At 46.0% G+C, this 13586-nt stretch overlaps 1 protein-coding gene across 1 annotated transcript in view; it reads right to left on the bottom strand.

Annotated features, from left to right (window-relative positions):
* Window positions 1-2315: 2315 nt before the first annotated feature.
* LOC147426684 (methyltransferase) overlaps window positions 2316-13586 on the bottom strand; it is a 62432-nt gene continuing 51161 nt past the window's right edge. Inside the window, exons 2-8 of the mRNA XM_086498531.1 lie at window positions 9877-9950; window positions 9647-9789; window positions 9005-9051; window positions 8747-8855; window positions 8609-8670; window positions 8418-8532; window positions 2316-2831 (exon numbers count right to left, since the gene is read on the bottom strand). Coding sequence (XP_086354657.1) covers window positions 2680-2831; window positions 8418-8532; window positions 8609-8670; window positions 8747-8855; window positions 9005-9051; window positions 9647-9789; window positions 9877-9950 — 702 coding nt within the window. The 3' untranslated portion in view covers window positions 2316-2679. The remainder of the gene's footprint in view (window positions 2832-8417; window positions 8533-8608; window positions 8671-8746; window positions 8856-9004; window positions 9052-9646; window positions 9790-9876; window positions 9951-13586) is intronic.

Here is a 13586-nt window from a genome sequence, read left to right as displayed (position 1 = left end):
AAGACCCTAGACAGCCTAACCTTCTCTTGTTCGGACTGCAGAGTGGGAGGAGTGAATCTATCGCGGATAGATCGCTTCTACACTAGTGACCATTTATGTGCTTGGGTGGGACACTTGGCATCCTGGCAGGGACTTCCTTCTCTCGGACCATGCACTAGTGATCCCCACAATGGCAGATAGGCAGAGGAGGGGGAGCATGATGCTTCGCATACCTGAGAGGGTTTTGTTGGACTCTGCACTCAGAGAGCGAGTAGAGGCTCTCTCGACAGAGAGCTTGGACATGCAGGATTCTCCTGCTTACAGAGTGGCCTCAGGACTAGCTCAGCTTAGTTGCTTCTTTCTCCAGGAGTCTTTGACTCGCTCGACTGCAACGAGAGAGGAGGAGGAGTGTCTCAGACGGGGTGTTGCTTCCTTGCAGAGGATGTAGGAGCAGCATCCAGACAGTCCTTGGTTGGAGGAGCAGTTACAACAGGCTCGCCAAGAGCTTGTTAGCACAGAGGAGCGGTGCCATGAGTTTTCTTTCCATCGATAGGCATCTCAGTGGACACAATTGGGTGACATAGTGACTGGTGCTTTCTTCGAGGCAGCGGGACCTCGGCATACGCATGCCAAGGTCAGTTAGTTGAGGAGGCCCAACGGGTCAGTTCCTTTTGAGCCAGAGAACATGCGTGCAGTTGCTACTGACTTTTACCGTGAGTTACTATCTGCAGAGCCTCAGTCAGAGCGTCAAGATGCATGCAGGGAACATGTGTGGACACAGATGCCTTGCCTTGTGACTGAGGAGATGCCTCAAAGGCTTGAGCTGGCACTTCAGCTTGAGAAGTTGCACACGGCTCTTAGTGCACTCCCCCGTGGTAGCTGTCTAGGTAAGGATGGCTTGACTCAATTTTTTCTTGGAGTACTGGGACTTGCTTGGCCCAGATCTCTATAGTGCTTTTCAGTACATCTTGCAGCATCTATATCTTTGGGGAGGCTTCTGCCCTAGCATGGCTCCGAGGTGAGGATCTGGTGATTCTTCTTCTCGGTTTTGAGAAGGCCTATGATAGAGTTGATTGGGACTTTCTGGAGGGCACTCTACGCAGGATGGGCTTCTGATATGCTTGGATCAGAGGGTTGTCAGCTTTATACAGACAGGCACACAGTCAAGTACCTTTGTCAGGAGGTAGGTTCATTCGAGTTTGTCTAATGGCTGGTTGTCCCCATGATTCCCATATTGCTTTCGTGGCTATGGCTATGCCTGCTCCACTATGCAAAGGATGAAACATTTTTTTGCGCTTTTGTAATCATAGATGACAAGCTTGCTCCAACCACAGATTGGGACTAGTTCTTCATAAGATCCACTTAGGCAAGTGATGCCTACAACTACTACCATCTTTAATAATACAGGCATGACAGTATCCAAAGGTAGAATGGTCCTCCACAATTTCATCAAACATAGATTGATAACCTCCAAGATGCTTTGACGATGAGCGGGGCATACACTTGCTTGTCTTATCTTGTATGTACCGTTCTCACTCTACTACAACTGTGTTGAATAATGGTTAAAGCACATTTTCTCCACCTCCTGAGGACATCATCATAATTGTCAAAAGCTTGGTCTTGCATAAGATACAATTTGGGACCCACCCCCGATGAAAGGGGGAAGGGGGAAAAGGGGGGGGGGGGGGGGAAAAGGGGGGGGGGGGGGGGGGAGCCTGCACGCGTGACCATGGGAGTACCACGTGTTCTCTTTGAAGAATATTTATGACTTACATATATATATATATATATATATATAAGAATAAATATGAGAGAGAAGAAGAAGAAGAGAGTTCTAATGTCCTAGGAAACTATCCCAAGAGACCTTAAAGACCTAGCCAACAAGGAGTTGAACTCAAGACCTGTTACTCAAGAGGGAAATGGCATAACCAATCTACCACACTTGGGTGATAGAAAGGTTATACCACTTTCCTCTTTTTATTAGCACACACCCACACACACACCCGAGATGAAGAGAGAGAGAGAGAGAGAGAGAGAGATGCTCACCAAACAATTCATATTTGCCCTATTGAACATATTTTTGCCAAACCATCACTAACACTCAGCATTACCATGTAAGGACCTAATTCTCGACATGACGCTAATTTCTAGGCACTAATCGGAAAAGAAACATGCAAAAGAATGCCACCATAAATAATGGCGCAAATGAGACACATCTCTACCTTGCACAGAACTGGAGCTAGTTGATAGTGCATGTCATATGTATCAGGCAAGGTGTTGTGATCAACCCCTGATGCTTGGCTACTCCCATTGGAATACGTTTCAATACAAAATCCTGAAGCATTATATAGGAATTTTATTGAAGCAATTACAAAACTTGGTTTATGAACCTTCATCCTTGCCTTTCTAGTAAAAAAAAGGACCAGAAAGACAATTGAATTATGGTGTTGGGGCATGTAACCTGCTATAGAACTAATATTCCTATCCACCTAGCATTTTCACTAAGTGATTTACGAGAGTCAGCTTCTCAAGTGTTCCCAAAAAAAAGGGACTTTTGGGGGTTGGGGGTTAAGGATAGGGATTGAAAACATGCCCATGAGCTCAACTTCTTGACCAAGGTAGCTAGAGTTCCCACCTGCCGCCATAAGCAGCATCTGTCTATAGGTCGTGGACCAACATCTCGCAACTGCCATCTTCAGCTCAAGTTCCTGTAGAGCATTGTGAATCACCTAAGAGTGTGACAGCTGAGAGCATCGCTATCGCTGCAGTCTCTACACGAAGCCTGCGAGGCCCAAGACCAACAGGTAAAGCACCAGCTTTGATGATGGCTTCTTTCTCCTCCTCTGTAAAGTCTGCATAGTGTAAACCATATTGACACGTCTCTTCAGCACCACAAAGATGAAGTTATATGAACAGAGATATAAGAGCACATGAATAAAACCAGTGTACATAGTTCCCTGTAAAGTCTGCTCAGGAACGGGGGGGGAGGGGGGGGGGGGATATAAAGTGCATGGTTCAAACCATATTGACATGTCTCTTCAGCACACCACAGATAAAATTATACGAACAGAGATACAAGAGCACAAGAATAAACCGTGTACGTAGTTCACTAATCAAAAATCATTTGCTAGGCTGGAAAAAATGAGCAAAACTGTCTACAAAACCTTTACCTGGCTACACAGCCAGGATGTCAAGTTGTACGCTACAATATATAAGCTATATTTAGGCCCCTGTCACACATGGCCGATGGCCATGACTGAGCTGGCAGCCTCTGGGCAGCAGTCCTTTCTCTTGCGTAGATGGGCAGTCCGGGATGCAAGTCACACACATGCGGCATCCATAGCCTGCACAGCCAATCAGCAAAGCGATTCCAGCTTTGAGCGTGAGGAGGGCGGTCTGGGGGGGGGTCGCCCATGATTCTTGAGCAGTGGTCATGAGTTGGCAAGCCAGCTCAGCTTTGCTGTGTGCATCCACCGGATGCATGTGACTGCAGTTCGACCATGACGCCCATATTGATTGGGTCCAACTCAGTTTTCGCTATGTCCATCCGCCTATGTCTGACAGGGGCCTTATTTCTTTGTGACGCAGGGAACTTTCAGCCTCCAATCACTCATCAGTCTAATTTTAGCAACTTTCAAAAAAAAAAGAATTATGTGCCAGTTATCACAGGGAATCTATTACAGATAGTGATCCATTTGAAAGGGCTGAAAAGCGGGGAGCCACCATCTAGTCCCACGTCCCACTTCACACACCGTGCACCGTGGGTGTCAATGCAAGGTTCCCCAGGGCCAGCTTGGAGGTCGCACCTTGGAGCTTGGGACTACCTGTGGATAGGGACGTAGACGACGGGCTGGCCACCCCTGCAAGATTGATGCCCGGACCCGAGTTAGCTGCAAGAGCAGAGCCAGGCTATGTGGATTGAGACGGGACCCTGATGGGCTTGTAGAGGAGGGGTACTGGGCCTGGTATGGGACGTTTCCAAGAAACGCCTAGTAAAAGGCACACCTCCATGATGCATGTTAGCTTGAGTCCCGACCGGAGGCGCAACACTTCAGTATCAGGTCTTCGGTTCAAAATGCCAGGGCACAAACAGTGGACCCATGGGCAGCAACCCAAATCGGTAAAAACGACCCTTGGGCATCAAAGCACACATGACCACTGATGGCGGAGGCATCCATGCACCAGGTGACCATCCCCGCACCTCAAAATAGCAAAACCGCCGGTAAGCACCATGAAGCAATGTGGGTGCGAAGGGGGTCCATCCCACTTTCTGGTAGCCCAAGAGAGGCGCGCGGAGTGCAATGGACTCCAAAATGGCCCACCCATAAATGGGAGCCTAGGAAAGTAAAAACCATGCAACAGAGTTGCTGACGGTGAGCCGCCCACCAAAGGGAGCAATGAAGATGTGACAAGACCTGGAGGGGGACCGGCCCACCAACCGATTAGTCTGAGGCAGGGCATGCAAAGAACAATGAAGACAAAGCAGCCCACCATGCAACAAGGGCCCCAAACACACAAGACGGTGGGGCACGACAAGACCAACCAAGCCTAACCAAGCAAGGGGGAGACTAGTTGTTAGTCCCTTGCCAGATCCATCTTGCACACATGACATGGCACAGGCCATACGCTTAAACGAGTGTAGAGTGTAGCCATCATGCTCATCTCCCAACCATAGAGCCACATGCTCACCCCTGAGCCTGGGAGCCTGCAACCATCAGGCTAGCCTCTACCACAAGGGCGGGTCTCCCATACCACCAGGCGACCAGACGAATGTGTGGATAGAGATGCCAAAGGCCTAGAGTCCAAGTGTGGTGATCACAGAGATAGTTCACTAATGATCCCAAAGTCCTATTCATAGGATTCCTTAACCGGCCTAACAACAGGGCCATGTTCACACTTGGCTGGACATAGCTCAGGCGCCCATCCTGATGTCTAGGGATGTAACACTTTTCCCCTTATTTTTAATTCATGTCCTTAGCAATATCCTCGGTAGAATATCAGGGAAACGACTCTTCAATGATCTTATTGATTCCCACGTAGCATTGGACTCAGGTCAGTGCTTTCAATTGATCAAATACTTGGGGTAAGAACCCTTTCAAGACCTCCTGACCCATTGATCAAGAACCAATTTGATCCTCCAAACTTGGGATTTCCTCCAAAGGAATGACCCCTTCATCTTGTCCCAACCGCTCCTTCAAGCGGCTTACATGGAATACAAGGGGGACAGTAAAGTCGGATGGTAGATCCCAGTTTGTAGAAGACATAACTAATCTTCTTAATAATTTGGAATCGCCCACAATATTGCGAAGATAATTTCAAACATTGACTGGTATGGATCGTTTTAGACTCCTTTAGTCCCTTTAGATACACCCATATCCCTCTCGGAGGTCATGAGGTTGTCAATGCAGGTTAGCATAAAAGGCAGGCCAAAGTACGGTGTAAGCTAGGGTGTCCCGCGTTGGGAGCATCATGACACTCAAACAAAATCTTCTTGCGGATATACTCATCAATGGGTGCACACACTTTGCCTTGCTTGAAAAGTACTCCACCACGACTGGAATTCTGTCAAATGAAGGATTGGCACCAACTAACTGCGGCTACTTGCAATAGCCTACAGGAGTACAATCGGAGGTTCTGTGAAGCGTGCTCTCAGTAACCTCCTATAGGTTTGTGCCTTTGACAGAACACATTGAGAAGTATTGTCGTGGGCTACCTAAAGGGCTTTGAGACTATTGTACAAAAAATAGAGTGGCTACCCTCACTTAGCTTATGGAAGTTGCCAACAATGGTCATGCCTTGTTGAAGGGAGAGGACCGTGGGATTCAGGGCACGAGAAAGGGGTTCAGCAAAGAAGCCCATTGTGAAAGTGACTCCTGAAGCGTCCCAAGGGTGAGAAAAGGCAAACAAAGACAAGGACTAAGCCGAAATGTCTGGAGCGCAGGCTAAGAAACAAAAAAGGAAGCCTTCTGTGCACAAGTCATTCGAGGAAAAGAAAGTTCTAATGGCTGAGAACAAATGTTTCATATGCGAGCAGCCTGGTCACTTTGCTACAGATTGTCCACAAAGAAGAAGACCAGCTTAATTCGGATGATAAAGAGGACACGAAAGGCAAGAAGCCCAAATCCACGACAAGTCTAGTGCCAGATATTGTGGGTGATAGGCCAACCTTAGATGCCAGTGAGCTATGCAGAGCATGGGGTAAAGTTAGGGACCAGACAACACTTATCTTCTTTGATCCAAGTGCTAAAGCAAACTTTATCTCACCAGAGTTGGCCATCAAAGCTGAAGGGATGGGGTACACAACAGAGGCAGGGTTGGCATGTCCTTGCCACTCAGAGTGTTACTCCTATCATTGGAAAGTTGTGTCTACATATCCAGTCATATGTGGACAGAAGAATTCTACATCATGCCACTGGAAGGGTGTGATATGCTGTTGGGAATCCCGTGGATATTCCGTATACATGGCGTACTGGATGCCTTCAACAAGTCACCCTTCAGTATAGGGGCAAAACTCACATCCTGTATATAAAGCTTAGAGGGGAGTCTGTCCCTATTGTATCTGCTTCGGCTATTACTTCTATAATAAAGAATCATCATTCTACGTACTTGATTGTTGCACGTGATGTTTCAGATAATTGTCAATCAAATTTCTCTATGTTAGATAAAGAAAGGTTAGCATTTTTGCGAGAGTTTTGAGACTGTTTTTCTGACTCATTACCATCTCGGTTGCCACCGGAGAGGCTTGAGGATCGTGCGATAGATTTGGTGCCAGGTTGTAGCCCACCAAATAGGCCTCCCTATATTCAATACCTCTAGAGAAGAGGTCTTTCAAGGTATCACAAGAAAGAATAGATCAATCGGTGGTAACTACATGGACTGAAGCTCCATTCATGTAAGACGGAAAGGCAGCTTTACTACAAGGACAATCAATACCAGAGATAGCTAACCTCTCTTGCTTTCGAGATTACGTCTGATATCACTATACTTGAAAGCTTTTTGTCAGTTTTCACAAATTTGAAACCTACAGTAGGATGGTTCAAAGCTTCTTGAAATCTCAAAATAGAGCTTAATCCAATCTTGTTTATAAGTCAAGGGAGAGAGAGTTATTAGCAAATCTATCAAATTTTCACTCTAAACATTTGCCAAGCTAGCAGAAAGGAGCCCTCCACTTCTCTGTTATGAATAATAAATTTGAAACTTTTGCCTAGATCTTGACAAATGCCACTACCTTCTAGATTTCCATATGCTCCACCATTCTGCTTATGCGTTTCTTCCAGGCCATTACAGCCTTCGAGCTTCTACGCAATCCCTCTCTCATTTATTCTCCTACATTGTCAAATGGTTTGCTATCATATAGTTTCAAAAAAAAGCTCAAGATACGTATTAGTAACATACTTTTTTGTACGATATTTTCTACCAATGACTATAGTGGCCACCTCTCTATGTTAGCAGAAAGCTGTCAGCTCGGCCTGAATGTCCTTTCCAAATGTAGCCTGAACTGCTTCAAAAACCACATCAGTAACGTGGGCAGCCTGGCTACAAGGGTGCCTTGATCAAGCCAGCAGTCTAGACCCCCAGCTGAGTCTTAAGGGCAGCATAATTGAGGTAACGCCGTTTCACCTTACTGTCTCTAAATCTTCCCAGAGGCTGTCTACCTCTATCCATCGAAGGACTCTTATATTGAGCGTTGTGTTTGTTTGATATGCCCCTCTCTCATAATCAGGTGGAGGCGTTCTAAATCAGGAGATGAAGCTGTCAAGAGCAGATCTAAGCAGAAGATTCACATACCTCAAAAATGTTTTGGAGATATCCCATAATGAAAATTAAACTTGCCAGTATCGCTAGAATTATTGAGCACACGGGGGACAGTGTGTCTCTCAGATGAAGCATGAAAGCTACTGCAAGGCCTGGAAGCCCTAGAACTTGACCAACTAGGTAGTGTAGAAGCATTGAGTGGCCTCCAGGACCCCCCTAGGCCTAAATTAGCATGCTAGGGTGAGCTACCAAGCTAGAGTCTTGCTTCTGTAGCAGGGTGCAGTTTATAGTACTTGACAAAAGCTATAAATAGGCACTTAGTTCTCAACAATTTACACATTGTGTTGGAAATACTTTGATCCCTAAGTTACTTGCTCTATTCAATCAGCTAGCAGATGGAGGAAAATCCTTCCTGTGCAAAGTTCTGAAGTTAGGCCATTCATGAAGAAGGCCCTTCAAAACGCAGCTGAATGCAGCCTTACCCACTACATGAAGGAACTCAACACTCCACGTTTTCGGCCTTGCACTTTTTCACAAATCTCAGGCATACTCTCTTCAATGTGCAATATGTATGTGTTATTTCCAGTTGAGTTGCACACCATTAAAATATATTCACCTCTCCATCCCAGAGGTTCAACAACGGTGACAGCAATATCAACTAGCAAATAAGGCATAAAAACTACCTCCTTCAGGCCCAATCAAAAGCAAGCCATTCCAATCCACCTCAACCCTTGGTAGGCCTTTGCCAAGTGAAGTAGCACAGGCATCTGCCAATAAAATGGCCTCGTAGGATCCAGCCTGCATCACACTTTCTTTAGACTAAAACGACTAAACCAGATTCTAGAAAACATCAGTCAATCAGAAAACCCCTTACTTCTGCAAGAATATCGCTCAAATCCATTGGATTTCTTACCACCATTGAGTGCAACCGTTGACCTGATAAAATAAATGAGAATCACAACTGCATAAAACTATTGACCGAAAAAGTCTAAACTCTTAGGATAGTACACACATTGCTTGGTAGCTGCAGTGACCACGCGATTCCATCTATCATTTCGTCCATCACTAACACTCGGAGACCTCTTTGACAACAATGGTATAACACTTTTTGCCCCAAGCTCCTATAATTGGAGAGAAAGAAGACAAATTGTTGCCAGTGTGTTGTTCATTATCTTGACAGAAAAAGAGGGTACAAAATCTTTATGCTACTTGAAAACTAAAATGCCAAGCACAAAACATTACAACTTGAATCAAATCTACAAGCACTTACTGTGCATTTCTCAATAAGCCAATCTCCTCGACCACCTTTCAATGATCCTGCACAATCATGCATCTAATCTGTTATAAGTCAACATTCAACCACCACACCTTACACAGTGAGGCTGAGGTTGGATTGTTCAAAACAGATTTCAGTACATATTCAAATAGCACCTTTAAACATCAATCATAAGCATCCACACAGGCTACCTCAAATACTTGCCTAACTCAAGTGCGAGATGTGAGCTGGTTTTAGCAAACTAAAAAATGTAGACTGCTCCCTCTTTAGTCCATGAATACCCTTGCAAACTGTCCTCAACTAGCTTAGTCCTAAACAGTGCTCCCTCATCCGTAAATGCCCTCTAAGCATGCAAAAACTAGACAAAAACCCCCTCTTTAGGAATCACTAGCTACGGAATTGTAAGTAAGACATCCTAGGCTATCCAAAGCCCAATTTATAGCTTGGTGAAGTACAAAGCATACAAAGTTCGCCAATTCACCCCAATTTTTCCGCTACTTAATAGCTGTGTGAAGATATACATATATACTTGTGATTAAAACTGTTTCGAGGCGTGATTTCTAGGCAGTGCTCCTCAACTTCTGATAAAATGATAACTGGAGTGATAAATTCAACCTATGTAAGGCAATTACCAACCAAAAGCCGCAGCTACATGCCAAAATGGCCCCACTGGAGATAGATGGAATACGTCTCCAGCAGCGGTAATATGTATAGAGTTGCGACTGGTTGCCGTCACAACCCCTTCAACAATACCTCCTTTCCCATCAAATAGCTCCACCCTTCACAACCAAATCATTTATGTCTTTAGTTAATACTTAACCTAATCTTAAAGAGCAACTTAGTGAACCGTTTATGAGTCAGCGCACCTATCATCAGTAGCAAGCCGCAAGACTTTGGACATGTGCCAAAATTCATCCCCTTCAATTGAAATGGTGGAGCCCTACAATTTGAGCAAGTAAAACAGACATCTCAAGACAATACTCGGTCTATGTTATAAACAGAACCAAAACAAACTTTGGGCAGTTTCAAAAAAACTTACACCGCACGCATGTATGTGCAAGGGGGCAAAAAAGAACAGTGCAAAGAACACAAGCTGCACCATCATTACGTGCAGTGACTCCTGCAACTTTTGTTTTCGCCTTACAAGCACCACAAACTCCTTGTTAACCAGTAAGAAAAGGCACTGAAGATACCAAGCAACAAGCAGCATCATTTTCACATACCTTCACATCACACAGCCCTATGTCCATATTCGAACTGTGAAATCCAAGTGAAACAAACAGAGTACACCACCCCTGCTCCACACATACCCCCCCCCCCCACCCCCCTTCCCTCAAAAAAAAGACCCAAGCGAATATTTCTTAAATCTTTTATATTTATGCTCATCCACCCAACTGGGCCTTCACACGACTCACGACTGATAGGACTTGACTAGCTTTCATTAATCCGTAGTGGTTGCTAGAATCAGACCTTATAATCTTGTCACATAGAAAGGCTCCTATTTTGAGTAGGATGACTATTAGCATGGGGGTGGATGCATTCTACATTGAGAAGTATAAAAATTCAGAGGCACGTAAGGCAGCTGGCGAAGGTGAGAATGTTGTGGGCAGCACCAAGGGATAGGCAGGAGGAGGAGAATGTTGCGCAATCGAGAAGAGGTGGCTGCAGCCTAGCTTCTAAGGATAACCAACAAAGGCAGGATCATGAGGCTTGGCATGCTTCCCACATGCAGGACACACCAAGAGCAGAGGCACCGTGGAGGACTATGTTATGGGATAAGTAGAGGCCTCCCGCTTAGTCACTTAGGAGTTGTACCAGCTATTCTTGAGCCAGGACTCAGGCGAGGCATGGAGATTTTTTCATGAGCGTTCCCCCCACCAGCTATCACATCCACCGAGATTTGGGGCGCCTGCCCGACCCTCCAGAGCCATGCCCACAAGCATGCACTTTCTTTACCGTTGACATGGTGTCAGGTGCAGCGGAATTGAAATGGTGACAAGATCTAGACTTTACATTTCCACAAATTTTTACTTCTTTCCTTGCTTGAATGTGTGCTACTTAGCACGAGTGATGGTTCCTTTTATTTCCTTGTAGAGAAAGAAAGAGAGAGAGAAGGGGGGGGGGATGACACCCAATGGGTCCCAACCAACCCTCTCAAGGGTCCCCCACACCATTGCCGATGTGGTATTTTCTTTTGATTGCGTAAATGGAATGTACACACATGCAATACCTCAAATGCAGACTCTATTGACTCGAATGGGGGATGTCGTCATGGTAACTCTTCAAAATGAAGCCCCTCCACGGCCGATTTGATGCACCTTTGGATCCGTCTTGATGAGGGGTTGCTGATGGCGGTATGGGGCTGATTTGCGCTCCCGATGCGGGAGGAATCAAGGGCTGAAAGCTGGCTGCAAAAACGCAACCAGGGCTGAAAACATAGATCTTGATGTTGCCAATGATGGGCAGCAATGGGAGCACTCGGGGAGTAGTATAAAGGAAACCCTCAGTCTAGCGGTTTTTTTGCATAAGTGTGGAGCGCTAGCAGAGAGCCAGCCCAACGCTTCCATCAGATGTAGCTAGCGCCAGATCAGCCCTATCATTTTCTGCAGACCAGCCCCGGCGTTCTTGCATCCTAGTAGCAGATCAACCAAGCGCCATCACTTGGCAGCAGAGCCCATCTTTTTCAGATTTTAGCCCTTTCCCTCCCCGGAACCGGTCACGATCTGTCACTGCTAGCCTCTCCATTGCAGCACGGTACTTCAGCAGCCCATTAAGCCTCTTCTTGGCTGACTTTTAAGTTCAAGTCGGGAAATTTAGTAAAAATGTGCAAATGTACGCACCTATAATCATCCGCGAACCATTTGACAAACCAACTGGACCAAGACGGTTCTCTAACCTAGAAGGCTAGACCTACAAGCTCGTCATGCCAGATGCCCACCGTAGTGTAATAGACAGATATGGATACACGTAGAGCGAATTGTTGGATATGCAAACAATGATGCCCACAAAGGTTACCGGCCAGCCTATTTGCCCCTACGCGGGTAGATTGGCGAGAGCAACACCGAATGGGAGATGAAGATCGATATGTCCTTTGGAATGCCCACGAGCCATGCAAGTCCTGTGTATGATGTCTCATGAAACCGCCAAATAACTCCTCAAAGATAGCGGCTCCTCTTGGGGCTTTGACTAGATTGTCGTATGATGAAAGCTCTAGATGAATCCTTGTCTCTGCAACGGATGTGGCTGCGAATGTAGGCTCATGATGCATGCGAACTCCCATGGTGGTTGCCTTAGATTGGAACCTTTTGGCTCCGGATTGATGGCCACCGATCGTGCAGATGGTGTGGACCCGATGTGCTGCCAAAGATGTGTACAGATCCATGACGATGCAGTGCCTCTTTTGGAACGATGTAATTCTCCACGCAGATGGGAGAGATGGTTGTGCAAACAATGCCAAGACTCCAAAGCTAATAGGCTAATCTGGATGGTGCCTTCCTTTGTCGTCGTAGGCCACTAACAAATCCTGATACTCGCAAAAATCAACATCTTTATGTTTCCAGTGCATGTCTTCAATGATGCGATCTGTCATGTGGTCTAGTTATGACTGTAAATATCCGTGCTAGGATTTCTTTATGTCGACGTGGTCGAGCACGCACACTGAGTCAACTACCCTCTCGCAGGCGCACCAAAACTGTGACTCCCAGTATATAGTGTTTGCATTTCCTATGCTCAAGGCACACGCTCCTACCGCAATGGCAGGTCCTGCAGTTTCCTGAGTGAGAGAAGCGTCCTTGGGCGAAACACTACAACACACACTCAAACACTAGAGAGAGAAAAAAAAATCCAAAGATTAGCTGATTAGTGCAAAATCACAAAGCTCTGATACCAATGTCAGGTGCAGCGCAATTGAAATAATGACAAGTTTAGACTTTACACTTCCACAAATCTTTACTTCTTTCCTTGCTTGAATGTGTGCTACTTAGCAAGAGAGATGGTTCTTTTTATTTCCTTAAAGAGAGAATGAGAGAGGTAGAGATGTGTAGAGAGAGAGAGAGAGAGAGAGACACCCGATGGGGTCCCAACCAACCCTCTCAAGGGCCCCCCACACCATTGCCGATGTGGTATTTGCCTTTGATTGCGTAATTGCCAAATGGAATGTACACACATGCAATACCTCAAGTACAGACTCTACTGACTCAAATGGGGAATGTCACCGTGGTAACTCTTCAAAATGAAGCACCTCCAAGGCTGATTTGATGCACCTTTAGATCCGTCTCGATGAGGGGTTGTTGATGGCCACCAAGGGTAGATCTGAGGCAGATTGCGCTCCAGATGTGAGAGGGATCAAGGGCTGAAAGCTGGCCGCAAAAACGCAGCCAATGTGTCGTGTAAAGCAAGGCTCAAAACACAGATCTTGATGATGCCGATGATGGGCAGCAATGGGAGCACTCGATGTGGCGAGGGAATGGCCGAGAAGAGGCTCAATGGGCTGCCAAGGTACCGAGCAGTAGGGAAGCTAGCGTTTTTGGACAAGATCAGCCCGGCAACAACAGAAGACAGATCAGCCTAGTGTTAG

Source organism: Adiantum capillus-veneris, chromosome 24 (genome assembly GCF_014529385.1).
Source record: "Adiantum capillus-veneris isolate H3 chromosome 24, ASM1452938v2, whole genome shotgun sequence".
Taxonomy (NCBI): domain Eukaryota; kingdom Viridiplantae; phylum Streptophyta; class Polypodiopsida; order Polypodiales; family Pteridaceae; genus Adiantum; species Adiantum capillus-veneris.
The sequence above is the reverse complement of the archived record's forward strand: the minus strand, read 5'-3'. Positions and strand labels throughout refer to the sequence as shown.